The following is a 17,965-nucleotide window of genomic DNA, read 5'->3' on the forward strand; positions in this document are numbered from 1 at the left end:
CTCCTCTATTGGTCCAAAAATTATTACTTCTGTTTTGTTTTTATTCAACTGAAGAAAATTTTGGCACATCCACGCATTGATTTCTTCTAGGCATTTACTCAGTGCTTGAACTGGTTTATAGTCACCTGGTGACATGGTGATGTAAAGCTGTGTGTCGTCTGCATAGTTATGGTAGCTGATGTTGTTATTTTTTATTATCTGAGCTAGGGGGAGCATGTAGATATTGAAGAGGAGGGGACCCAGGATGGACCCTTGGGGAACCCCACATGTGATTTTTGTCGTCTGGGATGTAAAGTTACCTATTCAATTCAATTCAATTCAATTTTATTTATATAGCGCCAAATCATGAAACATGTCATCTCAAGGCACTTTACAAAGTCAAGTTCAATCATATTATACAGATTGGGTCAGATTATACAGATTGGTCAAAAATGTCCTATATAAGGAAACCAGTTGATTGCATCAAAGTCCCGACAAGCAGCATTCACTCCTGGGGAACCGTAGAGCCACAGGAAGAGTCATCTGCATTGTACATGGCTTTGCTGCAATCCCTCATACTGAGCAAGCATGAAGCGACAGTGGGAAGAAAAACCACCCATTAACGGGAAAAAAAAACCTCCGGCAGAACCGGGCTCAGTATGAACGGTCATCTGCCTCGACCGACTGGGGTTACAGAAGACAGAACAGAGACACAACAAGAGAAACAAAAAAGCACAGAAGCACACATTGATCTAGTAATCTGTTCTACATTAGATGGTAGTAGCGGGTGAGCCGTCTTCTCTGGATGATGTCACAGTTAACAGAACGCCAGACAAGGTGTACCTACTATGAAGAGAAAAGAGAGAGAACAGAAAGTTAAAGCAGAAATGACAACACATAATGCATAATTGAAGAACAGTAGAACTCAATATAGTGAGAAAATTAGATCCTGATATACTCCAGTAACCTAAGCCTATAGCAGTAAAACTATAAAGGTAGCTGAGAGTAACATGAGTCACTAGTTATAATTTTTGTCAAAAAGAAAAGTTTTAAGCCTAGTCTTAAAAGTAGACAGGGTGTCTGCCTCACGGACCAAAACTGGGAGTTGGTTCCACAGGAGAGGAGCCTGATAGCTAAAGGATCTGCCTCCCATTCTACTTTTAGAGACTCTAGGAACCACCAGCAGACCTGCGGTCTGAGAGCGAAGTGCTCTGTTAGGAACATACGGGGTAATCAGAGCTCTGATATATGATGGAGTTTGATTATTAAGGGCTTTATACGTTAGAAGAAGAATTTTAAATTCTATTCTTGATTTAACAGGAAGCCAATGAAGGGAAGCTAAAATTGGAGAAATATGATCCCTCTTGTTGATTTTCATCAGAACTCTTGCTGCAGCATTTTGGATCAGCTGAAGGCTTTGAACTGCATTTTGTGGACTTCCTGATAGTAAAGAATTACAATAGTCCAGCCTTGAAGTAACAAATGCATGGACCAGTTTTTCAGCATCACTCCTGGACAGAATGTTTCTAATTTTGGTGATATTCCGGAGGTGAAAAAAGGAAACTCTGGAAACCTGTTTAATATGGGATTTAAATGACATGTCTTGGTCAAAAATAACACCAAGATTTTTTACTTTATTACCAGAGGCCAGGTTAATGCCACCCAGATTAAGTGATTGGTTAAGAAGTTTATTTTTTGAGGACTCTGGCCCAAAGATTAAAACTTCGGTCTTGTCAGAATTTAGATGCAGGAAATTTAAAGTCATCCAGCTTTTGATGTCATCAAGACATGACTGCAGTCGAAGTAATTGATTGGATTCATCAGGATTTATGGATAAATATAGCTGAGTATCATCAGCATAACAGTGGAAATTAATCCCATGCTGTCTGATAATTTTGCCTATCGGAAGCATATATATAGTAAAGAGAATTGGTCCAAGGACTGAACCCTGTGGTACTCCACAGGTGACCCTAGAGTTTGAGGAAGATTTATTATTAACATGAACAAATTGGAATCTGTCTGACAGATAAGATTTAAACCAGCCTAATGCTTTCCCCTTAATCCCTACAGTATGTTCAAGTCTTTGTAGGAGAATATTGTGATCAACTGTATCAAACGCAGCACTGAGATCTAACAGGACAAGTATAGACACAAGTCCATTATCTGAGGCCATGAGAATATCATTAGTGACCTTCACCAGAGCTGTTTCAGTGCTATGATGAGCTCTGAAGCCTGACTGAAACTCCTCAAGTAGGTCATTACTTTGTAAATGTTCACAAAGTTGATTAGCAACTACTTTCTCAAGAATTTTAGATAAGAAAAGAAGATTAGATATAGGTCTGTAATTTACTAACTCATCTTGATCAAGAGAAGGTTTCTTAAGTAAAGGTTTAATAACAGCTACTTTCAAAACCTGTGGTACATATCCATTTACTAAGGATAGATTAATCATGTCTAAAATAGTGCCACTGATCAAAGGGAATATGTCCTTAAACAACTTGGTTGGGATTGGGTCTAACATACAGGTAGAAGGTTTAGATGAAGCTAAAATTTTAGATAGCTCAGAAAGCTCTACTGCTTCTAAACAGTTCAAACACTGCGCAGATTCTGAAGATTCCTCCAATGCTGCCTCACTTACTGAGGACGAGGTAATCATGTTTGGGAGGATGCCAATTATTTTATTTTTAATGGCATCAATTTTATTTATGAAGAATCCCATAAAATCATTACTACTAAGAGCTAAGGGAATGGATGGATCAACAGAGCTGTGGCTCTGGGTAAGTTTGGCAACTGTACTAAAGAGAAATCTAGGATTATTTTTATTCTCTTCAATTAATGATGAAAAATATGCTGCTCTAACTCTGCGGAGGGTCTTGTTATACAACAATAGTCTGTCCCTCCAGATTAAGTAGGATTCCTCTTGGTGTGTAGAGCGCCATTTTCTCTCCAATTTCCTAACATTGTGCTTCAAGGAACGCAGCTCTGAATTAAACCAAGGAGCCAGCTTCCTGTGAATAATCACCTTCTTTTTCAAGGGAGCTACATTGTCTAATGCAGAACGCAATGAGGAAGTCACATTGTTAGCAAAGGTATCGATTTGTGAATGGGAAGAAACAGCAATGCTGCCATCTACAGGGCATTTCTGCAATACGGAGGATATTAAATAGGGGACAGACTCTTTAAGTTTTGATACAGCATTATCCGATAAAAATCTACTATAATGGAACCCTCTTTTGGGGGTGGAGAATTCAGTTAGATTAAACTCAAATGTTATTAAAAAATGATCAGACAGGACAGGGTTGTGAGAGAATACTGTTAATTCTTCACAATCAATGCCATATGTCAGAACAAGGTCTAAAGTATGGAGCCGAGAGTGCGTCGGTTCATGCACATTTTGAGCAAAACCAATTGAATCTAGGATAGTTTTAAAGGCTACACTAAGGTTATCACATTCAGTGTCAACATGGATGTTAAAATCACCCACTATAATAACCTTATCAGTATTTAACACCAAATCAGATAAGAAATCTGACAACTCATCCAAAAACTGAGTGTAAGGGCCTGGTGGACGATACAAAACAACAAACAGAAGAGGTTTTATTGCTTTGCAGTTTGGATGAGGGAAACTGAGGGTTAAATGTTCAAAAGAACTGTAATTATTAGTTGGCCTGGGACTAATTAATAAATCAGACTGAAAGATAGTTGCCACTCCTCCTCCTCTTCCCACAGATCTGGGAATGTGGAAATTTGAATAACTGGAGGGGGTTGACTCATTTATACTAACGTAGTCCTCTTGTAGCCAGGTTTCTGTGAGACAAAACAAATCAATCTGATTATCAGATATCAATTCATTAACTAACAAAGTCTTTGGAGGGAGAGACTTTATATTTAATAGACCACATTTTATTATTTTATTTTTAGGTTCAAGGTAAACCATATTGATTTTTATTAGGTTTTTATGATTTGTTCCTTTTAGATCAGTTTTTGATCTGTTAAGTTTTGGCCGTGGGAAAGACACCGTCTCAATAGGATAATGGGTGGGTAACAGTACAGAAGCTGCAGAGAGGTGTGTTAAACTACGGCTCTGCTTCCTGGTCTGGACCCTGGGTTGTCAGCATTTAGGAGAACTAATAAATCCAGCCAGATTCCTAGAAAGAAGAGCTGCACCATCCAAAGTAGGATGGATGCCGTCTCTCCGGATCAGACCAGGTTTTCCCCAGAAAGTTCTCCAGTTATCAATGTAGCCCACGTCGTTTTCTGGACACCACCTAGACAACCAGCGGTTGAATGATGACATGCGGCTAAACATGTCATCACTGGTCAGATCAGGCAGGGGACCAGAGAAAATTACAGAGTCCGACATAGTTTTAGCAAACTCACAAACCGAAGCAACACCAACTTTGGTGACCTCTGATCGGCGTGACCGGGTGTCATTACCGCCAGCGTGAATAACAATTTTGCGGTATTTACGCTTATCCTTAGCCAGTAGTTTTAGGTAGGATTCTATGTCGCCTGTTCTGGCCCCTGGTAGGCATTTAACTATGGTCCCTGGTTTCTTTAGTGCCACATTTCTCATTATGGAGCTGCCAATAATTAAGGTCGGCTCCTCGGCGAGATTGTCGCTCAGAGGGGAAAATTTATTAGAAACGCAGATGGGTTGGTGGTGATCTGGGGTCTGTAATCTAGAGCTATGCTTCCTACGAACTGTCACCCAGCCAGCCTGGTTACCAGGCTGCTCGGGTGCTACTGCTTTAGGTTCGCTACGTGAAGTTACTCTATGCGGCTCCGCGCTAGCAAAAGAGCGGCTATCAGCTGGTTTTTCAACAGCACGGAGCCGGGTCTCCAATTCTGACACCCTCGCCTCCAAAGCTACAAAAACACTACATTTATTACATGTACCATCATCACTATAGGAGGCAGAGGAATAACTGAACATCTGACACAGAGAGCAGCAGATAGGAGACTTAGTCAGAGCCGGAGAAGCCATTATGAGGCTAAGGCTTGGCTAGCGCTAGGCTAACGCTAGGCTAAAGCTAGGCTAACGCCCTATTATCACGCCAAAGAACAAACCGTGTGAAACACGAGGAGTTCCCAAACGTGATGAGCAGCCACAGACAATGTTTTTAAAAGTGCTTATGTTTGGAAACAGATGTTACAGCAAAGAGGTTTAAAGATAAAAAGCGAGAGAGCCTTGAGCAAAGCTCCGTTGTTCACACAGCAACAACAGGAAGTGACACAATACGCCTTACCGCAAACAGGAAGTGATGCAACAAGCAACCTACTGATACAAAAAAGTCCCTGTCCTTTAAGTAGGATTTAAACCAGTGGAGAGCTGTACCAGAGAGGCCGACCCAGTTCTCCAGGCGCTCTAACAGAATGGAGTGATCGACAGTATCAAATGCTGCACTAAGGTCCAATAGTACCAGCACGGTGGTTCTTCCACAGTCTGTATTTATATGGATGTCATTGAACACCTTGATAAGGGCGGTCTCTGTACTGTGGTGAGCGCGGAAACCTGACTGGAATACGTCAAATCGGCTGGTCGTTGTTAAGAAGCATCATAGAAATAATAAAGAAGTAGTCGCATTATGTAGAGAAATTTTAATCAAACAAAGGGGACCGTCATCCCGTGAACCTGCTCCAAGGACAAGATAAAATCCTGACGGACTAACACTACAAGGTTTGGGCTTAGTAACCCCACTAGTATATGCAGAATAAACCCCAGTGTATGCCCCAAAATAAGGATTAATGTTCAACCCAGAAATGGTCAGGATAATAGGATTAACACCTTGTTAGGACCTCTAGTAATGGTTAATGCTTCTTGTAATAATTTATCAAACCCACCATGGCAAACCGGAACAGCCTTATTTCCGGTATGCCATCTCATATAAGCCCAGTAGTAACACCAACGAAAAGGAGGTTCTGGAATACCCTTCGGCGACACACAAGCATAAACATCAGAGTCCTGCCAGACTGATGGGTCACTCCCACAATTTACCACTGAGCATAAATCGAATTCAAATACAACCCTTGTTCCTAAAGTGTAATGCAGTTCAACACCACGATGTTGAGTCAGACAATCATCTTTATCCTGAATGGCCCACTCCTGACGCCTGATAGGATCAGCAGCACCTGCTTCTTGAATAGCAATGCTGAAAACAAGCATGCACAACATAAGAATCAAAACCCATTAACCCAACGTCAGCTGCCGCTGAACCAATCCAGTACCCAATTTCTGCTCCATGTTTAACTTCAGACAAAAACCGGAATATTCTAAAATATAAAAAATCAAATCTATAGACCAAGGGTACACTTGCCCCCACACCTAAAAAAGAATGTTATGACAAAAAAATAAACAAAAACAACCCTCTTGTAAGATCAAACAAATCCTAAAACTATTACCAACTTACCATTAAGGTCCTTCACCAGCAAATGTAACCTAATGACTGTGTACCAGCCCAAACAAGTCAAAATATTATAGAAATATAAGGTCAAAAATATTGTAAAAAGTAGATCAAAACATTTGTTATATTTAAAGCTAGAAAGATAAAAAGCATATAAAATCACATAAATGATTACAAGGTTTTCGTTCTATTTTTTTCACAATGACATCAACTTCTTTCTTCCAGACGTTCTTAGAAGAAGGGTGGCGTCCCACAGCCACTCAATACAACGTGATGAATCTGCAGGCTGGATCTTCAACACACAGGTAGACTGCCTGTGGTGTCAAGAACCAGAGGATTTTCTTATGACCCTGAGTCTGGTTCTATTCACAGCTGACTGAGCCCAATCAGCTGAACCGCTCCTTTAAACCTCCTGAACCGCCGTCAACAACCTCTGAGGTTCTGCTACTGGTGCACACTGGCTCCAATGAAACCACATATTACCTTTTCCTCCCAACCTCACCGCATGTGCTCTGACCACTTTCTTTTGATGACCTTGAGCCAAACCCAGTCGACGTCCGGAGGTGGTGTTCCTCTTTCTCCTTCCTTGGGATGTCCACAGATCTTGGTGTACGCCTCCAGCACTGCCTGCAACTGTGAAAAGTACTCCTTACTTGTCAGACTCTGCAGGTCACCTGCAGTTCCCGGTGGTCGACGTTGGGGCCCAGGAAAGCTTCTTCCCGTCTCCAGCTCGTAAGGAGTAAATCCTGTGGTTGAATTAACCGAAGACCTGATTGACATCAGAGCGAGAGGCAAGGCATCAACCCATGATAGTTTCGTTTGCGCACAGATTTTAGCCAACTTATTTTTCAAGTTCAGGTTCATCCTCTCCACTTTGCCCTGCGATTGCGGGTGATACACTGTTCCAAACCTGTGTGTGAGCCCTAAACTGGACTCCACTCGTTGCAGGTCCTGGTTCTTGAAGTGGGTTCCATTGTCAGTCCTTATCTTTTCAAGGAACCCGTGCCTGGGAATGTAATGGTTAATGAGGCATTTTATCACCGTTTTGCTGTCCTCTCGTCTAGCAGGCCAGGTCTCTGGCCATCCTGTAAAAGCGTCCACACACACCAACAAATACTTAAAGCCTCCAGCAGGGGTCACCATGTCTGTATAATCAAGAATCACTTCCTTCCCAGGAACTGTGATCAAAGGAAATCTGCCCTGCAAAGGTTTCAAAGTCTTCTTTGAGTTAAATTGCCCACACAGTGTACAACTTTTTACAAAATGTTTGACCATATCTGACATAAATTGATGCCACCAATGGTTCATGTTGTCCATCATCTGTCTGACGCCGACATGCCCAACACAATGTGCCTCAGAAAAAAGCTCCTGTTTCTTTTCTTTTTTTTTTTTTTTCCAGTGTCCTGTCTAGCAATATGGCAATAGGAATTGATGTCTCAATGCCAGATAGAGCTCGACAGATTTTGCTTTTACAAGTGGAGCAAACAGCTTTCGCCATAGTGCTCCACTTGATTTATGCTTGTAAATAGCTTTATTATGATTCCTGCAAGGAGAATTTCAAATTATATGGACATGACAATGGGAGAGTAAAGGAAGAACAAAAAGTGAAAGAAAAGAAAAAAAAGAGTAGAGGTGAAAGAAAGAGGAGATAAAAGGGAGAGAATGATAAAACCTTCTTTGTCTGCTCCATCACCTGGAAAGAGACACAAAAAGAACAGCACAACCAACAGACATAAAGCAACAGATACACTCGAATAACACCTAGATGCCATTGCTAAATCATATATATTATTATGTAAGCTGACATGTGTAATGTGATATTTGAAAAAAGAAAGTGAAAGAACATAAATAAATAAATAAATAAATTATAAGATTACTGTATATAAGTGAACACTTAATACCTGGGACCCAGCACCTGTGGGAGATGTGAAAGTGCACTAGTTTAGGTGAAGATTATCCAGAAATAGCTTGATAGTGATTGTGGAGAACCGAAGACCCACCTTCCCCGAGCACAGAGGCAGGCGTCAGGGGACCCGTAACCCCGGACTCCCAAAGGGGTCCCTAAAGCAGGTCGCCCATGAGGGGCCGACACAGGATATCTGCAACCCCCCCCCCCCCCAAGGAAGGAGCAGAGACGACCCCGAGGAAATCCCCCAGCCACCGCAATGCCGACGCCCTCAAGAGCCGCGGAGACGAGCCCGTGGGCTCCGCCGGCAGCTTGCCCCGCTGAAGTGGTCCCGGCCATGGGCCGTGAGGGCCAGAGGCCCCAGGGGCGCCCCGCCCCCGCGACGGGGGCCCCGGCCGCCCCCCGGGGGGCCAGGCCCCGCGAAGAGGCCGCCGGGAGTGGGCCGGCGCACGCCCGGGAACCCGCCCCAAACCCGAAGCCAACCAATGCGCCAGGGGGCCAAGGCGCCCGCCAACGAAGTGGAGGAGGGCAGGACGTGGGGGGATGGGCTCCGCATCCAGAAGACTTGAGATGTTCTTGGGAGAGGGAGCGGACCACACCCATACCTGGAAAAAAAAAAAAAGGAAAACTCATTCACCCCATCCCTCCCTTGTGCCCCACTCACCACACACAGAGAAAAAAAAAAAAAAAAAAAAAAAGACGCTGTACACACATTCCCACATAACACTCACATCCAACACTGACCAAAGGGGGGGGTGGGGTCACCCCAAATCGACTATACGACTGCTTGTGCCCGACCCCCGGCCCCGGCCCCAGACCAGACGCCCCCCGGACCGGGCCCCCCCAAGAGGGCGGGCCAACACGACCCGCACGAGCCACCCGGCCAGAGCCCCCCCCTCCCCCTAAATACCTAATAAACCCCCTCCTGTTTCAAACCTGGAGGAAAAACCAGTCTGCCATCTGGCCCTCTCCAGCAACCTTCCTGCTCTGAGGCTCCTCTGAGCCTCCACATATTATTCTCCTCCGGAGCTGCTCTGCTCTGCAACTGTTTAATGTTACTCATGCTCAACTCTTCTCTCAGCTCGTCTTCCACCGTCACCATCATCATCTGAGGCACATATCCAGCGGCTGCTTTGGCAGCCTGGTCTGCAGCCCGATTCCCTAATGCAATGTCTGAATTACTGTTATCGTGTCCTTTGCACTTTATCACGGCAATTCTGGCCGGTAACATCAAAGCATCGGCCAGCTCTCTCATTTCCACCTCGTGTTTTATAGGTTTATCCCCCGCTGTCAAAAATCCGGCTCTCAACCACTGACATAACTCCATATGAACTGCACCTGTGGCATATGCTGAATCTGAATATACATTTACCTCCTGTTGTTCTGCCAACTTTAATGCCTCAATCACTGCTATTAGCTCTGCTCTATGCGCTGACTGAGGTCCTTGTAACCTTTCTGCCTTCCTTGTTACAAATCCTGAGCCTATTCGCCCTACAACAGAATAGGCTGCTTTCAGTCCCTCACTTTCATGTCTGAAACAACAGCCATCTGTGAACAACTGTCTCACCTGTGAGCCTTCAATAGGACTAGCCTCTAGATCTGGTCTCACCTTCTCCATCCTGGAAACCAATTCTTCACATTGATGGGGTTCGCCATCCGCCATGCCATCCGCCATGTTCACACCTTCATGTGTATATGTAATGTTGGGTGCTTCCAAGATTTTGGACAGCCTGTGTTGTCTGAGCGCAGTTATAGTGAAGCTTTGTGAATTTACATAAGCCACAACACTGTGAGTTGTCAAAATGGCTAGACTGTGTCCCATGACTAAATGTGCAGTCTTTTGAATCATTCTGGCTATTGCTGCTGCATATTGTGTGCATTGGGGGTGACGTTTTTCCACGTTATCCAACATGACTAATATATACATCAAAACTTTTCTCTCGCCTGTCTTCCGCTGAAACAAGATGCCATTTAAAGCAAATTTGGTTGCAGAAACATCAAGAAAAAATGGGATAGAGTAGTCTGGAAGAGTCAATTCAGCAACAGATGCAAGTCATTGTTTAAGCAGAACAAATGCTTCTTCCGCTTCCTGAGTCCAAATCAAAACATTATTTAGTTTTCTCATACCTTGCACCTTTACGAGGTCCCTCAAAGGCTGCGTCAGGTCTGCATAGCCGGGAATATAGTTACGGCTGTAACCAGTCAATCCCACAAAAGACAGCATGTCTTTCACGCGCAGCGGTTTAGGATATGCCAAAATGCTCTGTTTATGACTGGAGGACATGCTGGTTGTTCCTGCGGAGATGACACGGCCCAGGAAAGAAACCTGTTTTCTGGCAATTTGCAGTTTATCCTTACTGACCTTGAACCCATGTTCATGGAGGTGTCTCAGAACCAGTTCTGTAGCCTGAAGGCAGATCTCAGCAGTTGGTGAAGCCAACAGCAGATCGTCCACGTACTGAATAAGGGTGGTGTTTCTCGGCAGAGGACATGTCTGCAAAACATCTTTCAAAACCTGATAAAAGATACCTGGTGATAGGGTAAATCACTGTGGCAGTCTGGTGTAATGCAGCTGGCGACCTTTATAAGTGAATGAAAAAATGTATCTGCATTCTTCAGCCAAAGGAAGACAGAAAAATGCTTTCGCCAAGTCGATACATGTGTACCACTGCTGAGAGGGCTCCAAACTGGAAATGGCCACATATGGGTTAGAGGACTCGTCCCCCCTGTCTCTATGGTCCCATGTATTTTCCGGGGACATGGCGCAATATGCTCCCTAAATTCAGGGAACTCACGTGGAGCCATTAGAGCGTTCATTTGAATGGGCCGCCAGGGCTCATGAAAGTCCTTAGGGAGCACATGCAATACTGAACAGTGGCCACTGGATGGCAGCCTTACCTTACGTTTTTGAGAATGTCAGTAGGGTCCACTTGGTGACAGGAGGCTATCAAATGGGTTCTATTGGGTTAGGGTTAGTACTGGTAGTGCAGTATATGGAATTATTGTGTGTGTGTGTGTGTGTGTGTGTGTGTGTGTGTGTGTGTGTGTGTGTGTGTGTGTGTGTGTGTGTGTGTGTGTGTCCATTATGGTGTAAAGTGTGACATGTGGTAATTAAACGTGTGTTAGACCAAGTGTTTTGGTACATGCAGTCCAATGTATCAGTGTGTGCGTTATGGATGTTGGTTCTCCAGGACCCAGAGTCTGTTCCAGGACCCTGGAGGTTCCTCCAGGACCCAGAGTGTGTTCCAGGGAGGGGGGTGTTAGCTCCAGGGAGGTTGTTGCGGGCCAGTGGTGCTTCCTTCCTGGGTAAATGACCTCCGTGGTGCCCCCCCTGGTTCCTCCAGGACCCTGGAGGTTCTTCCAGGACCCAGAGTCTGTTCCAGGGAGGAGGTGTTAGCTCCAGGGAGGTTGTTGCGGGCTAGTGGTGCTTCCTTCCTGGACACATGACCTCCATGGTGCCCCCCCTGGTTCCTCCAGGACCCTGGAGGTTCTTCCAGGACCCTGGAGGTTCTTCCAGGACCCAGAGTCTGTTCCAGGGAGGAGGTGTTAGCTCCAGGGAGGTTGTTGCGGGCTAGTGGTGCTTCCTTCCTGGACACATGACCTCCATGGTGCCCCCCTGGTTCCTCCAGGACCCTGGAGGTTCTTCCAGGACCCTGGAGGTTCTTCCAGGACCCAGAGTGTGTTCCAGGGAGGGGGTGTTAGCTCCAGGGAGGTTGTTGCGGGCTAGTGGTGCTTCCTTCCTGGGTAAATGACCTCCGTGGTGCCCCCCCCTGGTTCCTCCAGGACCCTGGAGGTTCTTCCAGGACCCTGGAGGTTCCTCCAGGACCCAGAGTGTGTTCCAGGGAGGGGGTGTTAGCTCCATGGGGGTTGTTGCGGGCCAGTGGTGCCTCCTTCCTGGACATATGACCTCCGTGGTGCCTCCCCTGGTTCCTCCAGGACCCTGGAATAACCTCCAGGACCCTGGAGGTTCCTCCAGGACCCAGAGTCTGTTCCAGGGAGGGGGTGTTAGCTCCATGGGGGTTGTTGCGGGCCAGTGGTGCCTCCTTCCTGGACACATGACCTCCGTGGTGCCTCCCCTGGTTCCTCCAGGACCCTGGAGGTTCCTCCAGGACCCAGAGTCTGTTCCAGGGAGGGGGATGTTAGCTCCAGGGAGGTTGTTGCGGGCCAGTGGTGCCTCCTTCCTGGGTAAATGACCTCCGTGGTGCCCCCCCCCTGGTTCCTCCATGGTCCCAGATTGAGCCGAGCCAAAAACCCTAGTAATCCCATGTGGAATGTAATGCTTTTCATGTTGGAGTTTGCCCTGTAATGTAAAATGCCGCCCTCTGTCCCATATTAAATGCAGCCTTTTGTACATAGTGGTTCCCCTGGTTCCTCCAGGACCCTGGAGGTTCCTCCAGGACCCAGAGTGTGTTCCAGGGAGGGGGGTGTTAGCTCCATGGGGGTTGTTGCGGGCCAGTGGTGCTTCCTTCCTGGGTAAATGACCTCCGTGGTGCCCCCCCCTGGTTCCTCCATGGTCCCAGATTGAGCCGAGCCAAAAACCCTAGTAATCCCATGTTGAATGTAATGCTTTTCATGTTGGAGTTTGCCCTGTAATGTAAAATGCTGCCCTCTGTCCCATATTAAATGCAGCCTTTTGTACATAGTGGTTCTGTAAGACCATCAGAGTGTAGCACTGTCCAGTCCCTGGTTCCTCCATGGTTCCCCCCCAGGCCCTGGCCCTCCTCTGGCCGCCCCTGGTTCTCCATGGTTCCAGAATGAGCCAAGGACAATTGCAATCCCATCTGCAATGTATTGTCTTCCATGTTGTACATGTATTGTCTTCCTGCAATGTAAAATGCTGCCCTCTGTCCCATATTAAATGCAGCCTTTTGTACATAGTGATTCTGTATGGTATATCTCCGTGGAAGTGTATGTGGGTGGGGGATGGGCGACAGGCCATGTGCTCACTCCACTTCCATGCAGGGAAAGAGTCTGTTAGCCCCGGGTAGAAATGTTCCATTAACATGGCTTGTTGCTTGGAACACCAAGCAACAAGCCATGTTCCATTAACATGGCTTGTTGCTTGGAACACCAAGCAACAAGCCATGTTAATAAAGAGAAAGGGAATACTACTCAGACTGGGTGGAGATGGTCGCTGCTTCTCACCAGGGCATACAGCCAAGTATGGCAGCTATACCTTGATGGATTTGAGTACAGGTTCACCACCCATCTTCTGCAGGTACATTCTTGTCTTATTAAAAGGTGTATGTGTGTGTGTGTGTGTGTGTGTTTGTTTGTTTGTTTGTTTGTGTGTGTGTGTGTGTGTGTGTGTGTGTGTGTGTGTGTGTGTGTGTGTGTGTGTGTGTGTGTGTGTGTGTGTGTGTGTGTGTGTGTGTGTGTGTGTGTGTGTGTGGTGGCAGGTGTAGAGCGGGGCCCAAAAAGACTGTGTTGTCCCGGGCCCTAGCAAAGCTGTCAGCTGGCCTGGGCACCAGTGTACCAGATGAGGATGGACTCAATGATGGAGGAATAGAATTGCACCATCATTGTCCTTGGCAGGTTGAATTTCTTCAGCTGCCGCAGGAAGTACATCCTCTGCTGGGCTTTCTTGGTGAGGGAGTTGATGTTCAGCTTCAACTTTAGGTCCTGGGAGATGATAGTTCCCAGGAAGCGGAAAGACTCCACAGTGTCAATGGTGGAGTCACAGAGGGTGATGGGGGTAGCTGGGGCTAAATTCTTCCTGAAGTCCACAACCATCTCCACTGTTTTTACAGCGTTGAGCTCCAGGTTGTTCTCCCTGCACCAGGTCACCAGATGGTCAGCCTCCCACCTGTAGGCGGACTCGTCACCATCAGAGATGAGTCCGTTGAGAGTGGTGTCGTCCGCGAACTTCAGAAGCTTGACAGACTGAAGACTGGAGGTGCAGCTGTTGGTGTACAGGGAGAAAAGTAGAGGAGAAAGAACACAGCCCTGGGGGGAACCAGTGCTGATGATCTGTAAGTCGGAGACATGTTTTCCCAGCTTCAGGTGCGGTTTCCTGTCAGACAGGAAGTCTTTAATCCACCTGCAAGTGGAGTCAGGCACATTCATCTGGGAGAGTTTCTCCTGAAGCAGAGCTGGGAGAATTGAGTTGAAGGCAGAGCTGAAATCCACAAACAGGATCCTGTTTGTGGATTAAGTTTGCCCATGACCATTTTGATTATCCAGAGGAGTCATAGGAGAAGGTTCTGTGGTCAGATGAGACCAAAATAAAAAAAATGTGGTCTTAATTCCACTTGCCATTTAGAGGATGGGGATGAAAAGTACCATCCCAAAAACATCATCCCTACTGTGAAGCATGGAGGAGGAAGCATCATGCTTTGGGGGTGTTTTTCTACACATGGGACAGGACGACTGCACTGTATCAAGGAGAGGATGACCAGGACCATGTATTGCGAGATTCCGGGGAACAACCTCCTTCCCTCAGTTAGAGCATTGAAGATGGGTTGTGGCTGGGGCTGTTTCTCAATATGTGTACTTGAGCGGTCTCGTGTGCTCAGGACACGTCATCAGCCTCAGCCCAAGCACTGTTCCAATTGCCGAGACCACCAGGCCGAGAACGGACCAAATCCCTGGATGTTGGTCTCGCCCTGCCCTCTTTATCGAGCCTGCATCAGAGCAGACTTGTGCGTTCTTCAGACTGACCGCTTTCCCAGAATCCCACGCGGCCGCAGCTTGATTCTGGACAGTGCAAACAGAGCTCACAGGGGTAAGTTAAAAATGTCAAAAGTACGTTTTCAGATCGTTTGAGGCGAGAACATTATACATTTAAGCTTCCCTATGTGGCCCGTTTACAGAGTTAGTATGTAATTTTAAAAAAAGTCCATCGTTGAGCGGACCAGAGTGACCCACAGACCTCCGAGGGTTACCGCACCCAGGGCTGATGTTAGCCCGTCTGTAGTTCCCTTCTCTCGGCCTAGTCGTATGTGAAGTACTGCTGGTTTGGATGCCGTTTTCCTATTTATTTTGGCAAAACGTTCATTTTTTGTGTGTTTTGTTTTGACTGACTTATGTTGCTTTATTAACTCAATACTTGCTGGAATAAATTTTAAATGTATCCCAGTGACGACAGCAGCATCCACACCATCATGGCCGAGGTTGAGGACAAAACGCATAACTGTAAGCAGAAGAAGCAGTTAGTTATCAGCTATCAGCCATGTTAGCTAAACATAGCAGAAGCAGTCATAAAATGGGCCTGCTTTTAGGTTTATCAGAGGTTCTAATGTCTGTTCGTCTTTTGTTTATTATGAAGTATTATATAATTGACATTTATATTTTAAACAGGGACCACATAGGCCGTCATCAACTGGCGTATTGCCAATGAGGGCCTATTTACTGGCAGGAAAAACTCCTCCAAAACCGGATGGGAGTAAGTAATTTTTACATATGTTATATTTTGTTTGTTTGTTTGTTTTATTAGGATCCCCATTAGCTTCAGCATCAGCTAAAAGCTATTCTTCCTGGGGTCCTTCAGTCTTTCACGTGACAATACAATGTATTACATCACATTACACACTATACATACAAGACATTTACACAAAATGTAATACATATTTACATTTAACACCTTTTATATAAAGGTGTTAAATGTAAATAAAGAAATAAACATAATTAACATAAAATTTTGCTACTCCAGATATATCTATATCAAAGAGCTAGCTAACAAGAACCCTACACAATATCTCCTTAATAAAATTAACATTAACTATCCAAATTTCTTTAAAGGTAATATTTCTTAAGTGAAGTTTTGAAACCATAGAGAGAGTTTTGTTGTATGATAGTCTTTGGGAGTGAATTCCATTGACACATTGCCCTGTACCTAACTGAACGTTGAATTAATTTTGTTTTAACTCTAGGTAAAATAAAACTACCTCCTACTGCATGTCTTGTTGGATAATAATGTGTATCAGTACTAAAGGATAGTTTTGTATATAAAATGAAAGGCGTTTTATTTGTTATAACATTATATAGAAATACCATTACTGAATACACCAATCTGTTTTTAACTTTTAACCATAAAAGACTATCTGTAATGTTTTGTGATGAAAGAACCCAAGAGTAAGCCGGACACAGAGCTGGAGCTTAAAAAAGGGGTTTATTAACAAAATCCAGGTGGCAAAAGGCGGACTCAAAAAACTAAAAACAGACTAAGCACAAATCAAAAACAACACAACACAGAAATAAATCCTAACTGAAAATAACCTAAACCACAACAGAACGTTACACTATCATGCATTTTGTCCACATTTGATCTAAACCCACATGAAAGGGCAACACGTGCAGCTTTATTCTGAATTACTTGTAGTTTTTTTATATTATTTGATGAAGTATTTGACCAAAGCACTGAGCAATAATCAAGATGTGAACACCTTTTAATGACCAATAAACTATTACCGATTTTAGTTAACAAGTTTTGAACATGTCTATCCCAACACAATCTATTATCAATTATCACTCCCAACAGTTTAGCCTCTTGTTTTTGATCCACAGCATTTTGCTCTATGGTGAGTTTAAGTTTCGGTTTGGAAATTAAAGAAAAAGGAATTCCAACCACTAAACAGGTAGTTTTAGATACATTGAGAACCAATTTGTTACTCCTTATCCAGTCCACCACTAACTGTAGCTCTCTTTGTAGTTTTGTATTTAACTCACTAATATTAGTTTCTGCTAAATATATGGTGGAATCATCTGCAAACATTGAGATGCTTGCCTTATCTAAAACTGTCATGGTTTAAGTTGTCTGGCTTCTTTCTTGTTTTGTAGTTCACCCAGCTCTCCCTCCCACAGCCATTAGTCACACCGACTCTAATTAGTTTTCATTCCCGTCACCTGCCAGGCTCCCTTTATAAACTCACCTCTGTTGTCTCCTCGCCGCTGGCTCGTAGTGTTTGTTGCTCTCCCTCGTGTCTGCCTGCACCTGTTCCCCGTCTTGGTTCCTGGTCCGTCAAGTTTTGGTTTTGTTGGGCTGCGCTGATGGCTTCAGTCTCTTCGTCTTGGTCTCGTCTCTGGTCCTGCAGCAGCCCAGCTCCTCTCTGTCTCGTGGACTCTGTACCTGCCAGTCAGCTCCTGCATCATTCACCTCCGTCTGGTAACAACTCTGGTTCCTCATGTCACTACCATCCACCTGCAATAAACTCTCTTAAATCCTACTCTGTGTGTGCGTGCTGTGTCCGGGTTCACCCTCGACAAAATCCTGACAGTACGAGCCAGCCACTGGGTGTACCCGAGCATGCACAGAGTCACGATGCAGGAGCTGGCAGGATTTGCTCCGCCTCAGTTAAATGTCTCCGTGGGTGCCTTCGCCGCTGGATGAGTTCCGCTGGAGGGACCGTTCTCCGCGGAGCCCACCTCCGACGCAGCCCAGCGTCTCAAGTTCCTGTCAGCGTCCCAGTTCCTGTCTGCGTGCTCAACTTCCTGTCCGCGTCTCAAGATCCTCGTTCTCAAGTTCCTGTCTGCGTGCTCAACTTCCTGTCCGCATCTCAAGATCCTCGCTCTCGAGTTCCTGTCTGCGATCTCAAGTTCCTGTCTGCGTGCTCAAGTTCCTGCCTTAGATCTTTAGTTTCCTAGCTTAGCTTTATTTTCCAGATTTGCCTTAGTTTCCTGGTTCTCTCGTTTTCTAGTTAGACATCTAGTTCTCTAGTTTCTGTTGTTGTTTTGAGTT

The 17,965-nt window shown here is 45.2% G+C and overlaps 1 protein-coding gene across 1 annotated transcript; it reads right to left on the reverse strand.

Moving 5' to 3' along the window:
• Window positions 1-6,881: 6,881 nt before the first annotated feature.
• On the reverse strand, window positions 6,882-7,665 carry LOC118566223 (uncharacterized protein K02A2.6-like). The gene has a single exon (XM_036147650.1). The coding sequence runs from the start codon at window positions 7,656-7,658 to the stop codon at window positions 6,882-6,884; it is 777 nt and encodes a 258-aa protein (XP_036003543.1). The 5' UTR covers window positions 7,659-7,665.
• Window positions 7,666-17,965: the final 10,300 nt, after the last annotated feature.

This window comes from Fundulus heteroclitus, chromosome 15, assembly GCF_011125445.2.
Source record: "Fundulus heteroclitus isolate FHET01 chromosome 15, MU-UCD_Fhet_4.1, whole genome shotgun sequence".
Lineage (NCBI taxonomy): Eukaryota > Metazoa > Chordata > Actinopteri > Cyprinodontiformes > Fundulidae > Fundulus > Fundulus heteroclitus.

Coding starts and splice junctions, on each gene's coding strand:
- LOC118566223 (XM_036147650.1), bottom strand. CDS start 7,658: ATGGTCAAACATTTTGTAAAAAGTTGTACACTGTGTGGGCAATTTAAC.